General features: G+C 45.5%; 13 protein-coding genes across 13 annotated transcripts; 7 read left to right on the top strand and 6 right to left on the bottom strand.

The window, feature by feature from the left end:
- Positions 1-57: 57 nt before the first annotated feature.
- On the bottom strand, positions 58-1,386 carry DIA4 (LALA0S09e01046g1_1; the record flags this gene model as incomplete). The annotated part of the gene is made up of 1 exon (XM_022770613.1): positions 58-1,386. The coding sequence occupies one exon, from the start codon at positions 1,384-1,386 to the stop codon at positions 58-60; it is 1,329 nt and encodes a 442-aa protein (XP_022629935.1).
- Positions 1,387-1,649: 263 nt separating this feature from the next.
- LALA0_S09e01024g (LALA0S09e01024g1_1) lies at positions 1,650-2,352 on the bottom strand (the record flags this gene model as incomplete). The annotated part of the gene is made up of 2 exons (XM_022770612.1): positions 1,650-2,029; positions 2,322-2,352. 2 exons carry the CDS (start codon positions 2,350-2,352, stop codon positions 1,650-1,652), a joined length of 411 nt encoding a protein of 136 aa, XP_022629934.1.
- Positions 2,353-3,030: 678 nt separating this feature from the next.
- LALA0_S09e01002g (LALA0S09e01002g1_1) lies at positions 3,031-3,891 on the top strand (the record flags this gene model as incomplete). Its single annotated transcript, XM_022770609.1, has 1 exon — positions 3,031-3,891. One exon carries the CDS (start codon positions 3,031-3,033, stop codon positions 3,889-3,891), a length of 861 nt encoding a protein of 286 aa, XP_022629933.1.
- A 284-nt stretch (positions 3,892-4,175) lies between these two features.
- On the top strand, positions 4,176-5,618 carry UGO1 (LALA0S09e00980g1_1; the record flags this gene model as incomplete). The annotated part of the gene is made up of 1 exon (XM_022770608.1): positions 4,176-5,618. One exon carries the CDS (start codon positions 4,176-4,178, stop codon positions 5,616-5,618), a length of 1,443 nt encoding a protein of 480 aa, XP_022629932.1.
- Positions 5,619-5,772: 154 nt separating this feature from the next.
- Positions 5,773-6,042, bottom strand: SDC1 (LALA0S09e00958g1_1; the record flags this gene model as incomplete). Its single annotated transcript, XM_022770607.1, has 1 exon — positions 5,773-6,042. One exon carries the CDS (start codon positions 6,040-6,042, stop codon positions 5,773-5,775), a length of 270 nt encoding a protein of 89 aa, XP_022629931.1.
- A 149-nt stretch (positions 6,043-6,191) lies between these two features.
- TLG1 (LALA0S09e00936g1_1) lies at positions 6,192-6,827 on the top strand (the record flags this gene model as incomplete). The annotated part of the gene is made up of 1 exon (XM_022770606.1): positions 6,192-6,827. One exon carries the CDS (start codon positions 6,192-6,194, stop codon positions 6,825-6,827), a length of 636 nt encoding a protein of 211 aa, XP_022629930.1.
- A 1,598-nt stretch (positions 6,828-8,425) lies between these two features.
- TDA3 (LALA0S09e00914g1_1) lies at positions 8,426-9,961 on the top strand (the record flags this gene model as incomplete). The annotated part of the gene is made up of 1 exon (XM_022770605.1): positions 8,426-9,961. The coding sequence occupies one exon, from the start codon at positions 8,426-8,428 to the stop codon at positions 9,959-9,961; it is 1,536 nt and encodes a 511-aa protein (XP_022629929.1).
- Positions 9,962-10,116: 155 nt separating this feature from the next.
- Positions 10,117-11,952, bottom strand: PKH3 (LALA0S09e00892g1_1; the record flags this gene model as incomplete). The annotated part of the gene is made up of 1 exon (XM_022770604.1): positions 10,117-11,952. The coding sequence occupies one exon, from the start codon at positions 11,950-11,952 to the stop codon at positions 10,117-10,119; it is 1,836 nt and encodes a 611-aa protein (XP_022629928.1).
- A 1,872-nt stretch (positions 11,953-13,824) lies between these two features.
- On the top strand, positions 13,825-14,508 carry SOD2 (LALA0S09e00870g1_1; the record flags this gene model as incomplete). Its single annotated transcript, XM_022770603.1, has 1 exon — positions 13,825-14,508. The coding sequence occupies one exon, from the start codon at positions 13,825-13,827 to the stop codon at positions 14,506-14,508; it is 684 nt and encodes a 227-aa protein (XP_022629927.1).
- Positions 14,509-14,736: 228 nt separating this feature from the next.
- Positions 14,737-15,942, top strand: RMT2 (LALA0S09e00848g1_1; the record flags this gene model as incomplete). Its single annotated transcript, XM_022770602.1, has 1 exon — positions 14,737-15,942. The coding sequence occupies one exon, from the start codon at positions 14,737-14,739 to the stop codon at positions 15,940-15,942; it is 1,206 nt and encodes a 401-aa protein (XP_022629926.1).
- Positions 15,943-16,619: 677 nt separating this feature from the next.
- ERG11 (LALA0S09e00826g1_1) lies at positions 16,620-18,230 on the top strand (the record flags this gene model as incomplete). The annotated part of the gene is made up of 1 exon (XM_022770601.1): positions 16,620-18,230. One exon carries the CDS (start codon positions 16,620-16,622, stop codon positions 18,228-18,230), a length of 1,611 nt encoding a protein of 536 aa, XP_022629925.1.
- A 207-nt stretch (positions 18,231-18,437) lies between these two features.
- Positions 18,438-23,345, bottom strand: SPP41 (LALA0S09e00804g1_1; the record flags this gene model as incomplete). The annotated part of the gene is made up of 1 exon (XM_022770600.1): positions 18,438-23,345. One exon carries the CDS (start codon positions 23,343-23,345, stop codon positions 18,438-18,440), a length of 4,908 nt encoding a protein of 1,635 aa, XP_022629924.1.
- A 458-nt stretch (positions 23,346-23,803) lies between these two features.
- On the bottom strand, positions 23,804-25,414 carry STP1 (LALA0S09e00782g1_1; the record flags this gene model as incomplete). The annotated part of the gene is made up of 1 exon (XM_022770598.1): positions 23,804-25,414. The coding sequence occupies one exon, from the start codon at positions 25,412-25,414 to the stop codon at positions 23,804-23,806; it is 1,611 nt and encodes a 536-aa protein (XP_022629923.1).
- Between the last annotated feature and the right edge of the window lie 341 nt (positions 25,415-25,755).

Below are 25,755 nucleotides of genomic sequence, written 5' to 3'. Positions count from 1 at the left end.
TCCTGTTGATCCTTTGGAAATATACTGTAGACAATCGGCTTTTATCACCCACTGTTTTTAAAAGAATCTTTTACCATCCATGTAAGGTATTAAAGGATCCGGAACAGCGATTAAATTCGTAGAGGGATCATAAAAATTCTCTACAATGGCAACGATTACTCTCGGAACAGCGATAGCAGTGCCATTGAGCGTGTGTAGAAATTTAGGTTTGCCTGTAGTTTCGTCTTTGAACTTGGTGCCCATGCGACGACTTTGAAAATCGGTGCAATTGGAAGTGCTTGTAATTTCGCCAAAAGATCCTCTACCTGGCATCCAGGCCTCTATGTCGTATTTCCGGAATGCGGGAGCTCCAAGGTCATTCGCAGGCATATTCAGGACCTTTGCAGTAAGACCTAGCTCTGACACAAGCTTGACCTGAAAATCCAATAGCTCTTGTAGTACATCCTCGCTACGACCTGGCAAGGCCCAGCAGAAGAGTTCTACTTTGGTGAATTCGTGCACACGGTACAGCCCTCTTGTATCTCTTCCTCTAGCACCTGCCTCCGCTCGGTAACTCCGGCTGAGACCACACATTTTCTTGGTACCATCAGAGAGATCTAAAACGGTATCTATCTGCATCCCGGCAAGGGCAATTTCTGCGGTAGCAGTTAAACCCAAATTCGAGCCTTCGATATTGTATATCTGCTGCTCGTTATTCATATCGCGTGGCCTGAACCCGCAGGCTTCGATTACTTCATTTTTGGCAATGCTGGGCGGGTTGCACATCGAAAATCCATGTTCACGCGCCCGCTTGGTCGCATACGAGACCAGTGCTTGCTCCAACAGTGCCCCATCGTTGAGAAGGTAGTACCATGAGTTTCCAGAGACTGTTGCGGCAGCTTTGAAGTCCACAAGGTTTTTCCTGACCATGATGTCGTGATGATCGCGCATAGGGTCAGGGACGTATTGCGGGAGCTGATTGATCCACTTGACCAAATCAGGTTCCCTTAAAGGCACATCAGGGTGAACTAAATTCGGGAGCGATACACACGTTTCGTATATTTCGTCTTGGATTTTCTTGAGTTCAGTGGTGACACTTTGAAATGATGATTTCAAGTCTGCTAATTCACCTCGCAATTGCTTGAGCTTGCTTTTATCTGCTTTTATCTCGCTTTCTATGGACTTCCGCTGCGTTTGAATTCTGGCAACCTCAGAATCTAACGTCTTGGCTTGCTGTTCTTGCAATGGCAGTTGGGACAGCTGCTGGAGAAGTTCATTACCATTTGTTAGCTGTCGGGCCTTGACGGACTCAGCGTAAAGCGGGAGTTGACTGACGAATTGCTTGATGTCAAATCGAGCTGGCTTCAAAAAGCGCACGGCACTGGTGGTCAGATATCTGCACTTCATTCCAGAGCCTTTGAGGTCAGTTATTTATGATGGTGAAGGAGCTACAGACCGAACCACATTTAAAGTTAAAAAATGCACAGACGCGCTCGGGCTCGCATGCAATTGGTGCGGAGGTAGAGCAGCGCACGATAAAGATGTACTAGACGAGCTTAATGGGTTGTGTTTGAGTAGATTACATACGGATCCGCCTTTGTAAAATTCGGTTATTTAGAGGTGAGATGAAAGATTCCAAATGCAAAAAGTTGAATTATGCTTTATTTGCTTTAGAAGTTCAACTTGGTGAAGAACCACTGGTTCTTACCAGCCTGGTGTCTTTCCTCGAAGGCCTTCTTGATAACCTTCTTGGCTTCCTCACGCTGGGAAGGCTCTTCGAAAGTCTCAGTGGAGATCACAGACTTGAAGCCTTCAACGTCCAAGGAGTATCTGGTTGGCAACAAGTGGTTGTAGTTGATGACCTTGACGAAAGGCTTGATTCTGGTTCTCTTGGCAACCTTCTTGGCGCCTTGTCTCTTGGTAACCTTCAATGGGTATCTTTCGATACCAGCGACCAAGGCGTGACCGAATGGGTGGGCCTTGGAGCCTTCATCGTGTGGCTTGACGATCACCACCTTCTTACCGGCGTAACGACCGCGAACAACGACAGCTGTACCAAAAAATGACGAGTTAGTATTGGAGTTGTAAACCAAAAAAGTGTGTACACGCGCCAGAGGCACGGAGAGTCAAAGAAAAATCCCCAGTTATTTCGTTTTCCCAACAACGACCTGTTCACCAATGTTGGATGTCCACGATGTATGTAAAATCACTCAACGGTCTATTCTCTTCCAATAGAACAGATTTGAGCCTTTTCCCTTCGAACTCGTCCAATCGGCCCTCTGCAGCTGGCACACTCACTTAACATCCACGAATCTGTCCCACAGGGACGTGCTAATACGTACCAACTTTACCAGCTTTCAAGAACTTAACCATTTTCGATGATGGAGGTTTAACTATCTGTGTATTCGTTAACTTGAAGATCAACAGCGCTGGAATACCAATTGTACGTATATCAATCGCATCTTTCCAAAATTTGTTCCAGTATGGGTTAGCTCAGAGACTGAGCACTGGCAGGAACAGAGATTCGAAGGCTAGGCAGGCGTGAGGTGGAAAGCTAGACAGGAAGCAAGCAGGGAGTTAGACAGAGACTAGACGGAAGCATCCCCACGGACCTCCCCCCAGGCAGAGAAAGCCACATTTCTCTCTGTCTGGACTCCTGTGGGCCAGGCTCAGATAATCCCTTCGCCGCTCTGCCTACACTAATCGTGGGAATGCATATCGCAGTGGCATTAAAGTCTACGACCCAAGCGACTCTTTTTTTGTGCCATATCGAAAACGTGATCGTAAGTTTTTCAACAAATAAAATATATCTTCAAAATATGTCGAGGATGTGTGGGTGTTTTAAAAAACAGTCACAACTGACAACTTTCAGATCGAGATGTAAACCGTTACCTACTATATATACGGAATGGTATCTTATTACATGTAATACGACAAGCATCTCCGGATGTACATCTTTCTATCCAACTATCTGACCGTGGGTGTCGTTAACATAAGCTTAAGTTCAGTCGACAGGAAAGAAGGAAACTCCAGCTATAAAAAGAGCCCCCAATGTCGAAAAACGGTGGGGATTGCGTTGTAAGCGGCTTGGAAAATACGAAACAAAGTTTCAATACTCATTCTACGGAAAAAGAGCCGCCCAGGTCAAAGTTAGGGTATGAAGACGATATAAGTGAGATTGTGGTGGGAATCAAACGTCTTTTGGCAGGGCATGACAATCTGAACGCACAGGTGCAACGCATGGACTCGAAGGTCGCCCAGACACAGATAGATCTCGAGGGGTTGGTGTCCCGCAGTGCCAACAACAACAAGCACTTGCAACACCTGCTGTTGTCAAAAAAAGAGGTTCAGAAACGCGGAGATGTAGTCCAAGAGAATTCAAAGTCGTTTACGGCGGCTGAAAACGGGGGAGAAAGCTTTCTTGAGGTTCAAAGGTTGCGCCAGGAATTGGATCTCTACAAGCAACAAAATGGGCAGTTGATGGAGCTGAACACACAGATTTCCCAAAAACAGGCCATTGTCAGCGAACTAGAAACACAACACAGACTTGTGGTAGCTCGGCTTACAGAAGCGCAACGAGAATTTGAGATTCTGCGACAAGATCACAAGATTCTGGTCGAACAACTGGACCACGCGTTACTGGAGAAATGCAAAGCCGTGGAGAATAACCTTGCCATATCGGGGGCCGCTTTTATGCCCTCAAAGGCTTCAGTGTCGACCGCCTTGCCGATGACAAAAATGAACCGCATCACGTCCATGCTACGCCAAAAACAGCCCAATGGGAGAAGAGTGGTCTCTTTGAATGTTGCTGATAGCATGCGTTCTGATGAGCCCTCCAACAACTCCGATGATAACGGAGAAGAAGACAAGCCCGAAGAAGACAACGCTGAAAACGACGCCGAAGACGACTAACAGTTCACCAAGAAAATACTGCTTCCATAAAAAGGATAGAAAGTCTCACACATGCTCGATTGGAACCTATAGGAATTTCAGGGATCAGATCTTCTACAATTGGCAAACTGTCTTTAGCACTTACGCTTTGGTCTCTGTTAGCTGCCCTCATCGCTCCTCATCGGGTACGACGCCCTTGTATTTTGGATCCCATCTCAATTAAGCCTTGTTAACCAACCCCAGCAACGGTTGCAAGCATTGGTTTCTGACTATCTAACTCGTATCGGCCGTATCAAAACCGTGCGATGGACGATGTCAATACGCATCAACAGCTGAGGCCATACTACGACCCAGATACTTTCAATGCGGGCTACACTTCTGTATTCAAGCCTGATCAAGGCGTTGTAGACGGTCAAGGCCGAAGCATCGCCTCCAAGCTGAATATAATGTCACAACGTCAGTCGTCACGGCTTTCCAAGTCGCTGAAGGAGCCTGGAATCCTGTCACAATTGTCTGCTGGGGTAAAGGCTCAAGTACGAGACACAGATGCGGTGGAGAAAAGTCACAAGTCGTTCAATGACATGGAATGGAACGATGTTCTAAACTGGAGATCTTGGAAGAGTGTGGGGTCCAGTCTATTAGAACAATTTCTGCGACTCTATTTCAGACATCTTGTTCAACAGCCTTTTGAGGTTTCCAGGCTCTTGCTGCAAGTGAGTGAGTTCCGGTTTACGAAAGCCACGGATAATACGAAGATTTCGCTAGAGATGAGTGAGAACAACGAAAACACAGAGGACGGAGCTAGTGCCGAAGTAGCGGGTGATATCGAGGAGGAGATAGAGTACTTCCCACAGACATTCCCCGATGACGAGCCCAATTGGTCTGAAGCGCCGGCCAATTCTATCGCGCATGCAAATCATGACCATAGCTCGCCTTCTTTGACAAAACAGATCCAGCCCAACTCTTTGCATACTATGGATGTTTTGAATTCGATCATGGAGGAAGAAGGGACCCGCGGGTTGTGGAGGGCTAACAACACTACTTTTATTTACAACTTTTTATCAGTGACGCTGGACGCCTGGTTTACTGGTTTGATCAGTCCCTTTCTGCAAATCCCTGATCCTTACTTTATCGACATCGTTCATTCTACAGACCCGCGCAAATCCATTGCTTTGACAGTCTGTGCCAGTGTTTTCACTGGTCTGATTCTTTTACCGTTGGATCTTATCAGAACGAGACTTACTGTGACTTCCGTAAAACTGCCGGACCGGAGCATGCGCGACCTGCTGAAAAAATGGTCCTGGAAGCGCGACGCCAGCGGGATTCCTCTGGACATGATCATTTTGAACATTGGCCATTCCTTGACGTCTACAGTATTTACCAACCTCACAGGAGTGCTTCTTTATCATCAGTTCAAGATCGACAGGTTTACACAGACTATTTGGTACAACACTCTGGAGCTGTTATCCAACATGGTTGAGCTTTTCGTGAAGCTGCCGGTCGAGACGCTACTGAGACGCTGCCAAACAGCCTATCTATTGAGGAAGAAGCCCGAGGACCCCTTCCCGATCGTTGAGGTAAACATGGTCGTCCATCCACGCGAATACGGCGGCATCTACAGCACAGTGCGGGATACAAACCGGATTCACGAACTTTGGAGCGGTTGGAGACTCGGTCTCTTGAGCGTGTTCTGCGGCTACGGATTGAAGATGATGAACTACGAAGCTACAGAGGAAGAGAAATTCTGAGATTTCAAGTACCGACGACGCAATCAATAGTCATCTTTAAAGCACCGTTGGGCACCTTTTTCTTGTTAAAATTGCATCATCATATCATACACACCCAGCACGCAGTAAATATATTACTAGAATATTTAGGTTTCTATAACAATGTTGACGCTTGCTAAACAGCATCGGGAAGATTCTCTGGATCATTCGTAGCAGGAGAAGTCTGTGGCAACTGACTTTCCTGAATAAGGTATTCTCCAAGAAACTTGAGTGGATCTTCGGGCTGGTTTTTGGCAATGAGGCGCATACCACGTAGTAACGCCGGCGTTACATGTTTATTCAGGTATTTGCGGGTTTGAGAGCCGCCAATGGTCTCTGAAATGTCGATGCGGTCCGGATCGGGCAGCTGTGGAGTTTCCTGCTTGGTTTGCTGTTCGACTTCCATGGATTGCCCGATTAACCTGTTATATTTGGTTGGTTCTTCGATATTTCGATGAGTTAACGTATATTAGATATATTTACACATCATAATGTGAAATTGTTCGCTAACGAAGACATCGTCCATTTCTAGAAGGAAAACAACGAGTCATAAAGATGGATGATCCATTCGAGCAAGTTCTCAATGATACCCATGAACAGACGAACCGATTGTTACAATATTTGGACGGGAACCATCAAATCGATGCTGAGATAAGGGACATTTTCGTTGACCTGGAGGAAACCGTTCAGGAGCTGGATTCTAGCGTTCTGGTTATGAAAAGAGATGGGATTGTGGCTGACAGCGTAGTAATGCAGCGAGAAGAAGCCATGCAAAGTTTGAAACGGGATGTGGCACGACTAAAATTGCAAATACCAGCGGATCGTCTGCAAACTGATTCCGGGTCTCTTCAGTTGGATACAGACACTTCTGACGTACCGTCCGATGCTCAGAACGACAATCCTATGCAACAGCAGATGCTGCAAGAGCAAGATCAGCATTTGGACACAATCCAGCAGAGCATGCGTAATCTACATCTACAGGCCAGCACCATGGGTCAGGAACTCGAAGATCAAGGTGTGATGCTCGACGAGATGGACGGGAACATGGACAATGTAATGAGCAAACTGTCGCGTGGCAGAAGACAGCTGGAATGGGTTTACGAGAAGAATAAGGAAAAATATAACGATTGTTGCATAGGGTTGTTGATCGTTGCGCTAGTCGTGTTGCTAGTGCTAGCATTTGTGCTATGATTGGGCATTAAGAAGAGAAAGGCACAAGACGAAGAAGGATTCGTAACAAGCAGCTGTTGTTTGGCGTAGCGAGGGTGGTGGTAAGACACCACAGGAGAGCCTTCGTCTTCATCACGTGACACTTCCTTAGAGATGTATCGTTTTTAACGTCCAACCAAAATAGTCTCAGGCTTTTCTTCTTACATCTCTCACATCTCATCTATCAGACACTTGAAATAACACCGAGAAATTAGCCGCCGAGCTAAAACAAAGGCCCCAGACGTGTAGTAAGACAACTGACTAGTATTAGTTAGTTACTGGAAATAATCCCTGACTGAGAAACGGTGTTTAGACCCGAAAATTCCGAAACAAGAACGATATTAAGACCGCGAAATCAACAAACACGTTTCAAGAAAGAAACTCGACGAAATAGTGGTCAAGTTGTGTGTATGGGGACATCAGTGTGTTGCAGAGTGCAATGACGGATGCGAGTCACAAACACGAGTCACAAACACGAGTGAAGCCTCAGGAATAGTCTCCTACGCGAAGATCTAAAATCGAAAGGCAAATGAACACCCCGCGGACAAAGACTTTTTTACAAAACTGTCAAGAAGGCTACTCGATTGCCAAGACCGTACTCCAAAGATTGAAGGATGTCCGCTCTCAATTGCTCGATGTTTACAGTCGAAATGCTTCCTTCCAAGCAAAGAATGACACAAGACTCACAATTTGTCCGGTTTTGAATTTTGTCGTTTCCATCACTAAACCGAGCAACCCACAACAAACCAAACGGGCCGCCTCCAAGCGGTCGTTAAAGTTTCCAAAATGGTTCCACTTTTCCGGACAACGGAAAAAAGGACACATATGCATCCATTTCATGTTCAAAATACAAACGCAATATGGTGCCGTTAAACAACCCGCTTTAAACGGCTTCGGCGTTTGCAACACGATCAATAGGCCCTTATTGCCGTGAAAAATTGACATTCCTTACAACCTGCTGCCTTCTAGGGCGTTCTACATCCCGCAAAGCACATGCAGAATCAAACTGGCACCCCAGAAACCCTCCATCGAAAACCACCCTAACCGCACGACTCCGAGACATTATCGCACTACGAAATGCGGAAAAGCCAACTATACGATACACGGAAAAGCCAAGGAAAAGCGTACAAGAAAAGAGAACTATAGAATTTTTACAAAGGAAAAATTAAGTGCTTTTGCGGATGGAATCAGCAGAGATTGCCCGGGACGTCTTGTTTCAGCTTATGTTTGATTATCTTCTAAGGGAATTTCCATTAAACGAAGCTTTATATCGCTGCCAACACACATTTGATTGACTAAGTCCTAAAGCCTTAATTTTTCTAGACTATCCCAGAAAAAAAAATACCGTTTGGGAAAAATAGTGAGTTAAGTGGTCTCATTTTCTGGCAACTCATTCCTTCAGGTATAGCTTTTTGGCACCATATTTGTTCAAAGGAATCTGTCACATTTGGACCTTGAGGAGTAAACGTCATCCTACCCTAGAGCAGAAAAACCATCAGAAGAGGGTCGTTTGTGAGCACAAAAGTTTTAAAGAATCTTTATTGCCATCGATCTTCATTTGAATAGATCATATCATCGCTATGAGCAATTCACCACAAGCTGTTGATCAGGTGGAGTTTCTGTCCCAGCCTTCTGGCAAAGCTGAGGGGAAACATCACATTGTGATTGTCGGAGCGGGCATCATTGGTGTGTGCACTGCTTACTATTTAACTCGTCATCCTTCGTTTGACGCTTCCAAGCACCACATCACCGTTCTAGAATCCAAAAGAGTTGCAGGTGGTGCCTCTGGTAAAGCAGGTGGACTCTTGGCGACTTGGGCATTCCCACAACAAATTGTGCCCCTTAGCTTTCAGCTGCACCAGGAGCTAAGTGATGAATACGATGGGGAAAACCAATGGGATTATCGCCGTTTGACTACAGTTTCAATAGAAGCAGACGTTCAAAACGTAAGTGACTCCACAGATAAGGCTGGTTCAATTTCCAGCAAGAGCAGTAACAGCAGGTCGCACACTTTGGCAACGCGCAAAAAAAATCGACAACCCCGGAAAAATACCACTACCCCAGGCAAGAAAAAACGTTGCGCGCAGACCAGCAGAAGTAATAGAGACGAAGATAGCGGCAATGATAGTGATAATGAGAGCGACGACGAGAGTGATGGCAAAGACGAGCTTGAAGCGTTGGAACTAGGAGTCAGTAACCCTGTCGATGTGGACTATGAGTCCGACGCAATACAGGAGTCATGCGGGATGAACAACTCTAGCAGCACCCAACCATCGGATCTGCCTCAAGATCTCAACTGGATCAGAACACAACTTGTGCGCGACTGGTCTTCCTTAGGAGGCACCGATTCCACCGCTCAGGTGCATCCATACAAATTCACGTATTTCCTTTTACATGAGGCCATGAAAACAGGAGCAGTAGACCTTATCTTGGGAAAAGTGAATGAAATAAGGTACAATGACATGGGATGTGCTTCTGGTGTATCGTACACACCCACGTCTGAAGAAATCGATGCTAAGACAGACGCGGTGGAAATTCTGGACGCTCAGCAAGTCGTCCTAGCCATGGGGCCTTGGACTTCGAAGCTTCTGCCGGACTGTCCAATTTCAGGTCTAAGAGCACATTCCATCACTATAAAACCTTCTACCGGTACAGTCTCTCCATATGCGATTTTCACGGAGTTAAAAATCGGTCGAAACAACTATTTTTCTCCGGAGATGTACGCTCGTAAGGATGAAGTATACGTATGTGGGGAAGGTGATACTTTAGTCGAGCTACCTGAGACAAGTGATGCTGTGGAAGTTGTACGTGAGAAATGTGACGAACTTTATCACTACGTATCCAAGCTTTCGTCTAATCTCTCAAAGGGCCATATCCTGAAAAGACAAGCTTGTTATTTGCCTGTGCTGAATGTTCCAACCAGTTCGGGACCTCTCGTTGGAGAAACCAATCTCGAGGGTCTCTTTTTGGCTTCTGGTCATTCCTGCTGGGGTATTAATAATGCACCTGGCACCGGTAAGATCATGAGTGAGCTACTGCTGGATGGTGTAGCAAGTAGTGCGGATATATCTGCTTTGGACCCAGGGCTATATTTCGACGCAAGTGTATTGGAATGAATATTGTTGGCCGAAAAAAAGATAATGACAGAATAACCAAAGCGCTTCAGCTTAGGCCGAACGCCATGGCCCACGACCATCTGATGACCTCAAGTAATTATGTACTCTTTATGCATTTCGCACAATTGCTTCTAACCTTGTATATGTAAGATGTGCTACTTTTTTTTGAGACTTCGAAAAGCTGCGCTGGCACCACTGCTAGCATCGCTGCCTTTCATACCTGAATTGGATAATGTGTGCAGAACCTCATATCTGCTTGAGCTCACCACCATAGTCGCTGAGCCGCTCGTATTAGTCTTTGGTTTAAGTTTCACCCTCGGTGTAGCTACTTGCGGAGCACTACGCGGTACACTGGGAGAGTTTGTGTTGGGAGCAGATCTCGGCCTTCTGTTCTCTGTCGTGGCTGTCAAGTTTCTTGCGGTGAAAAAACTGTCAACCCAAGATTTATGGCTATTGAACGTTCGAACATCAGGGTACGACGTGCTGTCGACCGCAGCTGTGGCTATGAACCAAAGCTTAGATTTATATTTCTCCAAAATTAGAAATCCTGTTCTCGCATCCTCGTCAAACTCAAAATCATACATGGAAAGCTCTGGATCGGAAATGGAGATCATATGCTTTTCAGTACGATTCTGGTCAAGGTATGATAGATTGCCCTTGGCGTCCAGAGTCATAGCACAAGTGGATGACCGATTTAATATCGCACTCTTGTTATTAGTAACAAATTCTGTGATTGCAGAATCGTCAACACTGGAAAAGCTTTCAAAAGATAAAGCGGTCTGTGCCGAGTTAAATGGTATCTCTAAGGTGCGAACAACATCTCTTTTTAAAATGGGCAGATCTGAAATGATATGAGTAGTGCTTATGGGTGGTGTGGAAGACGAATCTTGAGAATGGGCTCGCTGTGGTTTGTTCCTTAGTTTTGGCTGCTGCACTTGATTATTTGGAGTGGACCTTGTATTTCCTGTTGAAGATGGTGGAGACGGCAGTGAATTGAGACCCAGTTTTTGTCGCCATTCCACAATCGCACTTGTGCTTCTTGTTTGTGTCGGTTTTTTCCTGGCCGGTCTGATCCCATTGTTTGTAGTGACTGGACGCTCTTGGGCATGACCTTGTCTATTTCTTACTTTCTCTGGTAGTTCCCAGATACCCTTCCATAGACTTGACTTGTTCTCCCAATTTATTGCGGATAACCATGGATTCTGCTTCAAATGCTTACTGGTGGGTCTTAGAAGGGGATCAAGCACCAAAATGCTCTGCACTAATGTTACGACCTGCTGTGGAGTGACTACGCGCCATTTGTAATCCAAATGAACAATTTGCTCGAAAGTTTGCAGTTCGTTTTCGCCTCTAAATGGTGGAATTCCCTGTGTCAATTGGTATAAAATGCAGCCTAGGGCCCAGATATCAGATGATAAACCACACTGGCTGTAGAGCAGCAATTCTGGTGCAACATATTCTGCAGTACCCACAAACGAGGCTGACCGATCTCGTCCCGCTGTAGTTATAGAGCAAGCTGCTCCGAAATCTGTTATTACGATTCTCCCTTCATGCGATAGCAGCACGTTTTCGGGCTTTAGGTCTCGATGGATCACACCATGAGAATGCATAAAATCCACTGTATCCACAAGCTGTGCAAATAAATGTTTATACCATACTTCAGGCAATGGTCCATGCTTGCGTACCAGATTCAGTAGTTCTCCTCCACTGACATATTCAAGCACGAAATAAAGGTTTTCAGCGTCGTGAAATGTACAGAAGAGTCGTACAATACCTGGATGACCCCCTTGTCCCAATTTGTTGAGTAAGTCCTTCTCAATAGTGACATATTTCACCTTTTTTTCCTGGATGATGTGTCTTTTGGAGCACACTTTCACAGCATAGTTCTTAGTACTGTTGTTGCGCTCTACAGCTCGGAAAACTGTAGAATAAGAGCCCTGGCCTAACCTTTCCAAAAACACATAATCTTCTGGTGTCCGTTTGCCGCTCATAGCCCTTTGGAAGGCTCTTCCTTCATCGATTGTTCAGTTAGAGGGGAAGGAAGTTCTCGAGGACGTTATTTCAAGAGTTGTATATATTTCGTTTTGTCACTTTGTACTATAGTGACGTTGCCTCAGAACAGGGTTTCAAAGGTGCTGCGAGGGCTTGTGCAGTGTGATTATGTATATCGGTTGTTGAGTTCGATTAAAATCCCTGGAGGTGTCTTGGCACGGTACTATAAGTCACCATGCCCTTGACGATGTCTTCCATTGGAGGTGAGTTGATAATTTCTATTACGCAGCTGAAAAGGGTATGTTCCCGTACTGCGCTCAGCCTATGAAATACTGGCTTGCAGGCTTGGAACTGTGCTCATTTGTACCTATCCGGGAATCGTTTCGTCATCAACGAAAGTGAAAAGTTTTGATCCGAATTGAAGTGCAAATGACCAATAATCGAATTATACATAATGAGGCAATGCCAACTGATTTTATTGGCTTCATGGTCATTGGAGATTCAGAGCGTTGTGGAAGTCCAAGTTTCTTGGTTACTTTGTCAAACTTTTGTCGCTGTCATCGTGTCACGTGCATATAGTCATTATGTAATACATTTGACGCAGCGACAGACAATCGAAGAGTATCTGACAAAACTCCCGGTGTGAGTGTACATTTTTGAGCTCTTTGTAAATTATCTGGGCGTGATTTTTGGCAGATTTATGACCTTTCGGCTTACTTTCGAAATCCTCGAACTTTTTTGTGCAGTTAGTATTGGACCAGGCGATAAGTGGGATGGGGAATGGGGCCCTTTCCGTAACTTAAATGATTGTGGTCTAGCTATTTGAGATTGCCAGCACATATGAAAAAAAGTTCTTACCGCAAGAACCTAGCTGAAGCTCGTAGCGGCAGCCTAACTAGCATTCTTGGGGCTTTCATGAATGAGTCTATCACTTTCATCTTATTGTGTCGCAGTACAGCTCCGGTCACGTGCTCGATATCAAACCACTGTTCCTCTCCATTCAGCAAGACGGGTAGTGAATTGAATATTCACGCCGCATAACATGAGCCGTGATTTGCTGATTCCATTTCTACCTTCCAAGTAAACAGTCGTTTTCAGGCCTTATATATCACCTTACACGGGCGTGTCGTTGGCTTCCAGCTTCACGTGAGGAGTCTCCCCCTTTTTCCACAATCATTTCAAACCAGCAATCCAGCCATTTTGAACAACACTGTGCTGCTTCTTCGTTCTCACAATCATCAAGTTACCATGGCTGGTCCTGAAATTTTCAAAACTCTAGATTTCTGATATTAATTAATATGTCAGTAAAATAAGTAACACCTACAATAATCTCGAAGGGCTCCCGCCTTAAAGTGCCTGCAGTAATCGGTATCTACAATCTAGACTTCTCTAACCATTACATGGACATATTCCACCCAATTTTCCGGCGCGAAAACTGTGTCTCTGTCTCAAATATTTACAAGTATTACTACACTTTCCAATTCTGGTCGTAGTAAACCGCTTTTTGCCTTTTTTTCACCGTTGAAACTCTCTCATTCGGCTTGTAAATTCAAAGTCATCAAGTCTCGTCTCTTTAGCTCATTTTCATGACGAAATCAACCAAAGCTGTGCGTCATTATACACCTATTGCGATTCTTCTCACTGTCCAATCATTTTTCCAATATCCTATCCAGCTGAAAAAAAGGTAGATGGCCTTTAAGGAAATCCACAGTATATAAAAATCTACCAAGTATAACCGGTAACAGCGCCTTTCTTTAACTGGTTTGTATCAACTAAAACTGTGTATTTATATTTATAAGTAGGTAGATACCGAAACGCTATTGCTCGCTGTAAGAACAACTGCTCTGAATCCCCTAAGAACAACGCACAAAATGTTTGCCAAAAGAATTGCTCAAAAAGCCCCATCCATGGCACCATTGATGGCCAAAAGAACCAAAGTCACATTGCCCGACTTGAAATGGGATTTCGGCGCTTTGGAGCCTCACATTGCTGCTAAGATCAATGAAGTTCACTACACTAAGCACCACCAAACATATGTGAACGGATTCAACGCTGCATCTGAACAATTTGGCGAGCTAGAGTGCAAAATAACTGGAGACCCTAAACAAGACGTGGCGGTTGTCAAGCAGCTCGTGGCTTTGCAGCAAAACATTAAATTCCACGGCGGTGGCTTCACCAACCACTGTTTGTTCTGGGAGAATTTGGCTCCCTCGTCGCAAGGCGGTGGAGAAGCTCCTTCCGGAGCTTTGGCCAAGCAGATCGAGTCCCAGTTCGGCTCTTTGGACAACTTGATTTCTCAAACTAATGCCAAGCTCGCTGGAATCCAAGGTTCCGGCTGGGCCTTCATCGTCAAGAACGCTGAAAACGGTGGTCAGATCGAGGTTGTCCAAACCTACAACCAGGACACCGTTACCGGTCCATTGAAGCCACTTGTGGCCATCGACGCCTGGGAACACGCCTACTATTTGCAGTACCAGAACCGCAAGGCCGACTACTTCAAGGCCATCTGGAATGTCATCAACTGGAAAGAAGCCGAAAAGAGATTCGATGCCTGAACTGAAAAACACAAACACCACGACATTAGCTGAGTCAAACTGGCCAGTCTATATATTCATATCCTTATAACAATGCTTTATGACTAGATGTTACAGTATATTTGTTGTTTTAGTTGACTTCAACCTTTAACTCTCGTAGTCAAGTTCTAAAAGAAGACGAGATGAGATGAGCTCGCTTTTCTTCAATCTCGAAGAACAAACGGCAAAAACACGTCTTCAGAGGTCCAAATGTCGAATCTTCACGAGCTGCTGACGTTGGAAACACTTCCAATCGATGAGACGTATGTGGACAAGTTGAAAGCGCTCTTGAAAAGTGGTATTCCTGCCACTTACACTATAGAACAAGCTGCAGCTTTTGAAGCTGGAAAGGAAGATGAGAAAGCGCCAGCTTCAGACACAACACCGCTACATGTCCTGGTACGATCTTTGCCCGATCAAATGACATCAGCGGAAACAGATGTTGTACTAGAGATGATGGACATTTTGTTCGAGTATGGTGCTGGATGGAACTTTTTGGACTACGAAAACAAAAGTCCTGGGGATATCTTATGTGAACGCGGACTCTCCAATGGGAACGCACTATATGAGAGAGTTGTGGATGCCGGTGTTTCTGCTGAGCTTCTTTTGCGGAAGTTGAACGACGACATCGAGTTTTTAGAGGACGATGAGGTTGAGGAATCTGAGGCTGAAGCCGAGGCTGGGGCTGAAGAAGAGTCCAAGCAACAGATTGTGGATGTCCCACAAGTTGAGGCCACCACTGGTGACACCGCTGAAGATCAAGATGTCTATCTGCAAGCGGATCTGGAATACACTTCGAATGCTCTCGTCACGAAAAGCAACAAGGACGGCGTTATGATGGACTGGGAAACGGGAATCATGCAGTTGGCTCGCGATACCATGTTCAAATATGCATCTTCTGGTGAAGCGGTTGTCTTGAATATCGGCTTCGGAATGGGCATTATCGACACTTTTATCCAAGAGCGCAACCCAACAAAACACTACATCTGCGAAGCTCACCCGGATGTCCTGAAACACATGCGTGAACAAGGCTGGTACGAAAAGCCAAATGTGGTGATCTTGGAAGGCCGCTGGCAAGAGACACTTTCTGCACTTTTGGACAAAGGCGACGTTTTTTTCGACGCCATATACTACGACACTTTCAGCGAGCATTACAGCGACATGCTGGAGCTTTACGATACAGTGGTAGGCCTTATCAAACCCGAGGGTGTTTTCTCGTTTTTCAACGGCCTGGGTGCCGACAGACAGGTTTGCTACGACGTTTACAAACGTGTGGTGGAGGTCGACGTGCAGAACTACGGCATGAGATGCGACTACACCACGGTACCACTACCCGTCAATCCAAACTGGGAAGAAGTGCGCAGATCTTATTTTGCATGCGACAGATACTACCATCCAGAGATCCGGTTTGTATGATATGTATGTATGGGAGGGTCTGCGTCACACACGTGTGGAGTGATTGATTCTTTGGCAACTAGCACACATCAAAGAGATGGAACGTGCCACAGGTTCCACAGATGCCACGCACCTCGAAAACCGCTCACCAGCGCAGTCTACTCCATTTTTGTAAGTACCCATACGAGTTGCTTCTTTTATTTTCTCCCCTGTCCGTCGTTTTTAGACCGTTCTGCGTTTAACTTTTCTCGAAGCCCAATCTTCACATGGATCCACTTCGTACACGCACCTCCCGTTTCTGCTCCAAATACGAGCATTTTGGCCCGTTTTTTTTCGGCATTTTTCTCAAGATCCCCATTTTTTTTTTCTTTCAAAGCCTCACCAAAACTCTACCCCGGTAAGCTTCCACTCGTTAAACCTCGTTTATCCATAACAATGGTGATGAATATGGCTATCGGTTCCAGGCATTGTTACCAACTTTCAAGTCATTGTTAGTAGGTCGTTTTATATCGGTTTTCCAGAATCGTTTAAGGCCCTCTGTCATCTGTCACCTAATCGTATAACATTGAACGACTATATAAAGACCATGAAATTTACGAAGGTGATGGGCCTCGAGAGCATGTTAAAAAGCTAATCAACTAAAAAACCCACATTTTGTGAGCCAAAAGACCACAAAAGGGTACTAGGAAGGGTTCGAGATGGCGTCTGGCAATACTTCAGTGGTCAATGCACTGGTTTCCAAAGTTTTAGCGCTTTCCAGCGGCGCGTTGAGCTGGTTTTTACATCTACCCATCGCACAACAGGCATCCATTGTGATCCTGGCGCCGTTCGCGTACATTATTTTGTGGCAGTTGTGGTTTTCTATGCGCAAAGATCGGGTTCCGCTCGTTTTCTACTGGATTCCTTGGGTTGGTAGTGCTGTCACTTACGGAATGAAACCATACGAGTTTTTCGCAGAATGCCAGCAGAAATACGGTGATGTTTTCTCATTTATGCTTTTGGGACGTGTTATGACGGTGTATTTGGGACCCAAGGGCCACGAATTCGTGCTCAATGCCAAACTGGCAGATGTGTCTGCTGAAGCGGCCTATACACATCTCACAACCCCAGTTTTTGGTAAAGGTGTGATTTACGATTGTCCTAACAGCAAGTTGATGGACCAGAAGAAGTTCGTGAAAGGTGCACTCAGTACTGAGTCCTTCCGTTCTTATGTGCCAAAGATAGCAGACGAGATTTATCAGTACTTCCGCACCTCCAAGAATTTCGAAATGAACTCCAAATCTTCAGGTACCATCAATGTTATGGAATCTCAGCCTGAAATGACCATTTTCACCGCATCGCGTTCTTTGCTAGGTGAAGAAATGCGTCAAATGCTCAACACCGATTTTGCTTATCTGTACTCGGATCTAGACAAGGGTTTCCAGCCTATCAACTTTGTCTTCTCTCATCTACCTCTAGATCACTACCGTAAGCGTGATCATGCTCAAAGAACCATCAGTGCCACCTACATGAAGTTGATCAAGAAGAGAAGAGAGAATAATGATATTCAGGACAGAGATTTGATTGATTCTTTATTGAAAAACTCTACATACAAAGACGGCACGCAAATGACCGACCAAGAAATCGCCAACTTGTTAATTGGTGTATTGATGGGTGGTCAACACACATCTGCAGCTACATCGGCCTGGTTGCTGTTGCATTTGGCCGAAGAGCCAAAGATTCAAGAAGAACTCTACAAAGAACAAATGGAGGTTTTGGAAAACGGTAAGCTGGAGTTGACTTTTGACTTATTACAGAAAATGCCATTATTGAATCAGACTATCAAAGAAACTCTAAGACTGCACCACCCGTTGCATTCGCTATTCCGTCAAGTTACCAGAGACATGTCCGTTCCAAACACCCCATATGTCGTACCTAAAGGGCATTTTGTTCTTGTTTCTCCTGGTTACTGTCACTTGCAAGACGAATTTTTCCCTCAAGCAAAGAAATTCGATCCACATCGCTGGAATAACGACTATCAGTCTTCTTACGGTTCTAGTGAACAGGTTGACTACGGTTTTGGTGCCATCTCCAAGGGTGTCTCGTCACCTTACTTGCCATTCGGGGGTGGAAGACACAGATGCATTGGTGAGCACTTCGCTTACTGTCAACTTGGTGTCATTCTTTCCATCTACATTAGAACTTTGAAGTGGAAGTCATCCTCGAAAATGAATGGCGTTCCACAGCCTGATTTTCAAAGTATGGTCACCTTGCCCTTAGAACCAGCCGAGATTGTGTGGGAAAAGAGAAACCCTGAACAGTCCATTTAAGTTCAGCAAACTGATTTCATTCTAGAAGAAAACCATGATGGCAAGAGTTGATACCATGCACCTGAATGCATTCCACGTTTTGTATTTTAAATATTTATATCCCAATTCGATGTGATAAACAACGTTCATTAGCGGAACACGTCTTCGAATGTCCAAAAACTGCATCTTTATTGGTGCCTTCGTCAAGTAGATGAGACAAACGGCACCTCAATCCGGCCCACCCAAATCTATATAAGCAGGTCTTTTGAGGGGTTCACTCTTCGAATAGTCATCACTCTTGGCGCGCTTGAGACCATTGAAAGAGTCAGTCTCCTCTTCAGATCGGTTTCTTTTGGCCATTTGCGAAAAGACTGGATCGATAGATTCAACCGGATCGACTGTGGTCGCAATTCTCGTACTTGGTTGAGAGTGGGAGGAGGCTCCGTCTTGAGAAAGCACAGAGTCTTTTTTAGTCTCATTCACTGAGTTTTCAGCAAGCGTTTGAGTGGATTCCCTTCGATTTAGAGGAACTGCCTCAACTTTCTTCACTTTTGAGGGGGCTCTCACCTTTTTCTTTGATCCTTTGCGATCAGGCCCCACCTTACTGGCCTCAGTTTTTATCTGATTCTCGATAGCACGAGCGACATCTTCCTTATCCAACAAGCAGACAATCATGTTTAAAACTTCATGATCTGTTATGCTTGTTGAGAGCTCTTGAGTCGGCAGCTTCGTCTTCTCATCAGTCTCCACTTCGATCTTGAGCGAGCGCTTGGAGTATTCCTGATTGAACCAGCTGGTTTTGGGAGTCGACTCCAGACTACCGAACAGCGCGTTGGCCCTCTTTTTCAGCCGAGCTCGCAAGTCATGATCTTTGTTTTTGGTGGCGTTGACTTCCCGCCATTTGCGCTTCCTCTCATTTGTCATGGCCTTCTTGAGCTTTGTCAGGTCATCCGTGGTTAAAAGGTTCTTGGCCCTTTTCAAAATTGGAATGAGTGGCATTGGTTGCCCTTCGATGTTCTTAGTGGGTATATCGAATTTGTGCTTGATCTCGAAAGCAGGCTTAGAAGGCATCGGCGTCTTGGTCCGGGCTTCGGCTTTAATAATGAGTGGACTCAGTGGCCTTAGATTATCATGTGTCAGTGAGCTGTTCGAGAGTTTTCCGTGCCTCAAAGCATCGTCCATGCCTTCCGGCTTTATTTTCGAAATCAACGACGTTGGAGGGACCAACCCCTCAAGGTTCAAGACCGGGGTTGTTCTTCGGGTGTATTTTTTACGCGACTTTTCCGGAGGATTGACGATATCATTGATAGCGCGTGCCAGTTCTGCTTTAACCTCAGGCGGTAGGTCGTCTCCTGCTGGTGGTGGTGTTATTGCATCCTTCGACAAAGCGCCTCTTTCGTCTATCAATAGAGGCTCGATTTCTTCCAACTTAACAACCTGAGAACTCTTTACCTTTTTGAGAGGCGGTTCGCTAACTTCCTGTTTGATCTCCGGATCATGGGAATAATCTACACGGCTCTTGGAAAGTGCTTGATCCCTACTGGTGCCTGGGCTCATCTCTAAAGTTTTAGGTTTGTCCTCATTTAGCAGTGAGGAAGAATATCTGGTATCCTCGTCGGTAGACTTGCGAGGCAACTTCGTTGCGTCTGAAGTTATTTGAGAGCTACTGTCTTCTTTTCTGTCATCTTCCAAATTCGGTGCTGGGATAGAAGCTGATTCTCTGATTTCTTTGTCGCCCGCGACTTTACTTATTAGCGGCTCCTTTGACATGAGACTTTTGTCTTCACACTGAACTGCTCTGGGAGAACCATCATCAATACGAGTCCCCACGGTGTCTTCGTTTTGTTCCGTGATAGCTTTGATACTGCCTAGAGTGAAAAATGGTGTCTTCTTGCTCTTGTTGTGATCTAACTTACTTTGATATGATTTCACATCATCCAGTGTCTTGATGCTGCCATAGTCTCGCGCTCCACGACCCCTAGCCCGAGCAAGAACTTGAGCTATTGTGAGTCTTGCATTACGTAGCATCGCACCCAAGTGCCTACTAGCTTCTTCAGGAGTAGCACCTGCTGCTGCTTTAGCTCTCGCTGCGGCTTTCAACGTGTTTATTATGGGGAACAATGAGGAAGGAACTATCTTATTGCCAGCAATAAAGGAGGGCGCGCCAAGCCTGTTACCGTCACGACGTGAAGACTTCGTGCTTTTTGAACTCCCAGAAATTCTCACTTTGCCCTTTTTTTTCCTGCGTGCTATAGGTAAAGCAAGCGGAGGGCGTTCTGGAATGACCCACGGCGGATGTAGAGCAATCTTCTCTCGGTGAACGACGGTTTTCGAGCTACGAACTGACTCATAACTGATGTTGTCTTTTTTCTTTTCACGTCTGCCGGTTGATTCGTCGCGTTCTTTGAGAGATTTTCCGCCTAAACCTAAAGGCAATTCTGAAGAAAGAGCTTCTTCCATCGACTGAAGTTTGATGATGGGAATGGGCACAGCAGATTCTTCGACTAAGGTCTTTGCCCTATCATCGCTTTCCTGGATGATCTTATCGGAGGTGTGATCGGCAATGGTTACCTTCTTAGGACGAGTGACTAGTGCCGACTTTCGGCTCGAATGTCTCAATGCTTTCGCCCGACTTCTCCACGCGCGCATAGCTTCAGCAGAGATCGCAGAATTTTTCGATTTCATTTCGTCTCTTGTGTACCAGCGATACGGCTTTTTTGGAACACCTTTTTTCGTTAGTCGTAAATTTGGTGGGTAGGGTGGTCCACGAGCCACAAGAATTTCCAGCTCCTTCCTCTCCCTTTCCTCATTTGATCGCTCCTCCTCTCGTTTCTTGTGTCTTTCCTGGCGCCTTACATGTCGAACCTCTTTTAGCCTCCTGCGATTTGCCTTATTCCTGTCCATTCTTTGTCGCCTCGCTTTGGCAGCAGCCTCTGTTACCGCCGTTTTGTATTTCTTCCTCCAGAATTTATCAGAGATCGGCTGTGGAGTGAGCGCCTTTTTAAGTTTACCAAAGTTCTTAGATCCCTTCATATTTAATGCCTTCGGTAGATCATCTAGTAAGCCGGGTATGGATCCACCCGTGGCTTGAAGCGCGGCACTGAGTTCTTGAGTGGATATCTTTTTCTTATGAGGAAGTTTGGGCTTGTTGGACTTCACGTCTGAACCGGTGGAAGTTGTGATTTCTCCTCTCGCAGGTTTCACCTTGTAGTCGTTGAAATCCATAACGCTTCCACCTTCCATCGAAGCAGGACGTCCTAGATCGCTTTGGTCCAATGACTTTTTCTTTTTGGCAGACTTGGTTTTGGCCTTCTTTTCTCCACTATTCTTCTTCTTAGAAGACTTTTTCTTGCCCTTTGTGGATGTGCGAGAGCCATCCATGAAACCGGAGACATCATATCCTTGTAGTTGCCTATTGAAGCCATTGAGATCGGATTGGCTTAATTGTTGCTCGACTTGACCATGAAACGCCATTGCCATAGCATTCTGCATTATTTGGTTTATATCAAAACCGTCATTATGCTCAACAGAGTCAAGAGGCGCAGATGCCAGCTTTGCATCAGGAAAAGACAGTAACGAGTCCCCGGGTATGTCCTCTAAATTATTCGCCTGGAAGACTCTCTCAGAGACTTGAGAGAGGTCGGATGCATGGTCATGAGATTGATCGGCGTCTTCATGCATAGAAAACCGGTCAAGTACACCTTTCCGTTCATCTGATGGCCGGCGTTCTTTCGACAAGGACTCATTGCCAGAATCCTTGCGTATGTCATCACTCCGCGAAGGATTCTTTTCAGAGATAGAAGGCTTTCTGGTGGCAAGCAGATCGACGGGCCGTGAGGGAGATGCTTCAGTCGGCACTTCTAAGCTTGGTGCCGCTAGATTTTTGGCTCCCGAGGGTGGTCGTATGGACGGTTGAAAGTCTGAAAGTGTTGTGTTCACGACCTGATTGACCATATCTGCCAAGGCCTTTGAAAAATCGTCCTCATTGTACTCACTTTCTTTACTGTTCTTCTTCGGGGTTTTTTTCTTCTTGGAATGATCGCCTGCTTTGGTCTTTTTGGGCTTGCTTAGCGGCAGAGTTTGAACAATTGGTTGAATACCTTCATATGGTTTGCGTGGGGCAGGTGCTGCTGTGGTGACCCTAGGCTTGTTCCTGCTGTGGCTCGTGGACTTCTTACTTGTGGCAGGTTTTGAGCCAAAAAGTAGCTCGTTTTCAAAAGCCCGTAGAGTATTCTCAACAAGAGAGCGTGTCTCTGCATCTGTCACGCCGCTGAGTCCCTCAGAAGCACCTAAATCATCTCGGGAACTACTTTCCGTCTGTGGCAGCGTTTCATCGCCTGCTTGTTCCATGAATCCTTTTATGACATCTTCGAAATTTAGTAAGTCACCATCACTAATTTCTGGGACGGTCTTTTTAGGCGCAGTTGAAGCACGTTTAGAAAGCTCTTTATCAGTCTTCTTGGAAGATTCCTTCTTCTTTTTAGCTGCTTTTTTCTTACTTGACGAAGCTTTGTCGCTCTTCTTGGCCTTCTTATCTTTATTCTTGTCCTTTCGGCTGGTTTTCTCCTTGTCTTTCGTCTTGTGAGCGACTTTCGACGGTTCGTGGGTATGTGTTGGAGGTACAGGCTGACTTTCTGTGACGTTGAAGCCTTGTAGAGACTCTAGAATGGCTCTTCGGAGTGCCTCGTCCTCATTATCCAGATGTTCAGAGCCAGCCACGTTTATTGCTTGTTCTCCTTCTTCTTCTTCTTCGTCTTCTCCTTGAATGTGTTCAGGTGCATTGAGTTGACTTTCCTGCAACAGACCCTGTTGTAAAATTTGAGCCCATTCTTCTTCTTTATTACCAGCATTTCCAGTTTCTTCTTGAACTCTTCCATCATGCTGTACTGCTTCTAAATCGTCCGCTTCCTCTGTACCACGTCCTTCCATCCCGCCAATGGCTTGTGCTACAACTGCGGCCAAATCCTCATCGTCAAACTCCCCATTTGTTTGAGAATGTTCCGACAGATCTGGGATGTCACCTATATTTTCCGTGTGTCCTTGTTCAAGCTGTGAAGGAAGCTCATCCTCGTTGTGCGCTGCCAACAAGTTCCCTACCAGCTCGCTCAAGTTTAGCTCTTCCTGTTCCGCAGACATCGTAAAACCATGAACCTGGCGTAACTTGCTACGCTCCGCTACCTGAGATCAGTCAAATGAAAGGAGTTCGACGGCAAGAGACAGGATCCTAACCTTTATTTTTTGGATTGTCGTTGTGTTTTGGGCATTTATGATAGCTCATCTCATCAACTTTTAGTCTAATTTAGACCCATTAAAAGAACATCTGACTATTTAAACATAGGCGACCAGTCCGTAAGAACAATGCCGGAATATAAACACCTCCGGAAAACTCTTGAAGCTTTTGTTACACCGATGTAATTGAATTACAGAAACCTATGTTGAAATAAAGATAAAAAGGATACGAAGCGTCACGAAACAAACGGAACGAAACGAAACCAGGAATTGAAATAGTGTCTGCCCGTCAGACTATGCATTAAATAGAGGCGTTGCCTCAAAGTCGATATTAGCGGTGGATATTTTGTGCGATACCGCCTTGCTCACAGATGAGAGTTGAAAGTGTGGTTGTACAAATTCAAATATTGCTGATTTTCTCGCAGATTTTTATCGTTCAGGGCAGAAGCCTCCATCTGTTTATCCAAAGAATCGCACAGTCGTGAGGTTTGAATATCCACAGAGTCGACATACTTGAACCCCTTTTGCTGTGGTTCGGAAATCGTAAAGCTCATCGGACACTGATCGAAATCCAGCGGAAATTGGAAATACGCATCAGCGTTGTCGTCACGCGGATTGACCTGCATTCCAGACGCCTTTTCCTGGGTTTCGCTAAATGACACACGAGATGATGCCGAAGATGCGGATTTTACGGTTTCCAAGCCCGCATCATCAGTAGGGGAAGGGTCTACAGAGAGGTAGCCTTCGTCCAATGGTGTGGATTTAGGTGGAGTGAAAAAATTCAATGCATAACTGGACGCAGCGCTCAGCTGGTGTCCTGCGACGGCAGGGCTAGAACCTGTAGAGAATCCAGGACTTTTCGTGTCAGGATTCTTGCTCTTTCCGAAGGGAACCGCTGCGTCCCAGATCATATCTTCATACCTCAAGTTTAATTTGCGCTCGTTACTTGTCGACGTGACAGACTGTACTGAACCCATATTCTCGGGAGTGCCGGATTCATCCGTACAGACCTCTCCACTTTCAGCACAAGTCTTGTGGTCTGTAAGTTTTTGGTCCACCAAAGTCTGACTGGTGGATATAAACCTCGACTTCCCATCAGCAGTAATGATCTTCTTCAGTTTGCCCGACTTGCGAGCAGCTTTCTCTGTGACTTTGAAGCCTTCGGGCAATCCCTTACACTCCCCGGACTCAACATGGTTTGTAATCCAATCTTCAGTATTTTCGAAAAAAGCATTACAATGTGCACAAACACCAAAGCTCTTGGGTCTGTCCTTACTTTTGACTCCCTTGGGAAATATAAAGTGCCGAGACCTCAAATGTGTCTTGAACGTGTCTCTTCTGCTGAATCCACCATGTCTGTGACAACGCTGTTCCTTCGGTAGAGTGCTATTGTAAAATGGACATCTGTACGCCTTTTCCACGGCATGTTTCTTGAGATGACGGGTTAAGTAACCCCTCATGTGGAACTCTGCGTGACAAAGATGACACACAAACCTTCTGGATTCCGAAGACGCCACAGGGCCTTTGTCAGCTTCCATCGATTTCGGTGTAGTAGTACTACTTCCTGGAGAAACCGATTCTTCACACATGGCATGCTCAGTTTCGTCCAAACCCATCGAACCTTCAGTCAGCCGCCATTCAAAGTGACCGTCAGATGTCTTAACCATTGACAGTGGTTTTTGAAGTCTTGAAAGGTCCAGTGAACACGGAACAGGACCCGTTGTGCCGTCCAGCGAGTCATCAACATTGTTCACCGCTGGAAAAAGGGCTCTTGCAGCTCCAACAGCCTTGGGTTTACTCTTGAAACCGTCCGCATTGGCTTCTTTCTCCTTTCTAGTGTCCTTGTTTGTTATGTCTTTCCTGATGTCAGTAGCAACTAAAAAGTTGACCAGGTTTTTAAGCACCCACTCGATTTTTCCAGCCACACTCTTCAAAATCCGCAAAGGTGTCAAGTAGAGCAGCGAAGCGAGTGGCATAGCAGCTTCGTCTGGTTCGTGAACAGTACTTTGTGGTTCGTTTTTGGTCTATTTATTGTGGAGAGAGTTGGCATTGGTTTTAGTTCAGGTTTCTCCTAATATTGTAAAATGAAAATTTTAGAGATCACACAATACGATTGTGTCGCTGTCGTTGCATCGACATAGAAAAGCTTCGCGTCGTCGCTTGAAGTTTCAGAGCAGACATCTCTTGTTTGCATGTCCATAACTTTCTCATTGCACGCCTTCGAAATTGGAACGGGACACTTACCTCCGATTCGAAGCATTAAGTACGCGGAAAGGTGAAATATTAGGTTTGTCAGTACAAGTTTTGACAGACAGAT

Source organism: Lachancea lanzarotensis, scaffold LALA0S09 (genome assembly GCF_000938715.1).
Source record: "Lachancea lanzarotensis genome assembly LALA0, scaffold LALA0S09, whole genome shotgun sequence".
Classification (NCBI taxonomy): Eukaryota; Fungi; Ascomycota; class Saccharomycetes; order Saccharomycetales; family Saccharomycetaceae; genus Lachancea; species Lachancea lanzarotensis.
The sequence above is the reverse complement of the archived record's forward strand: the minus strand, read 5'-3'. Positions and strand labels throughout refer to the sequence as shown.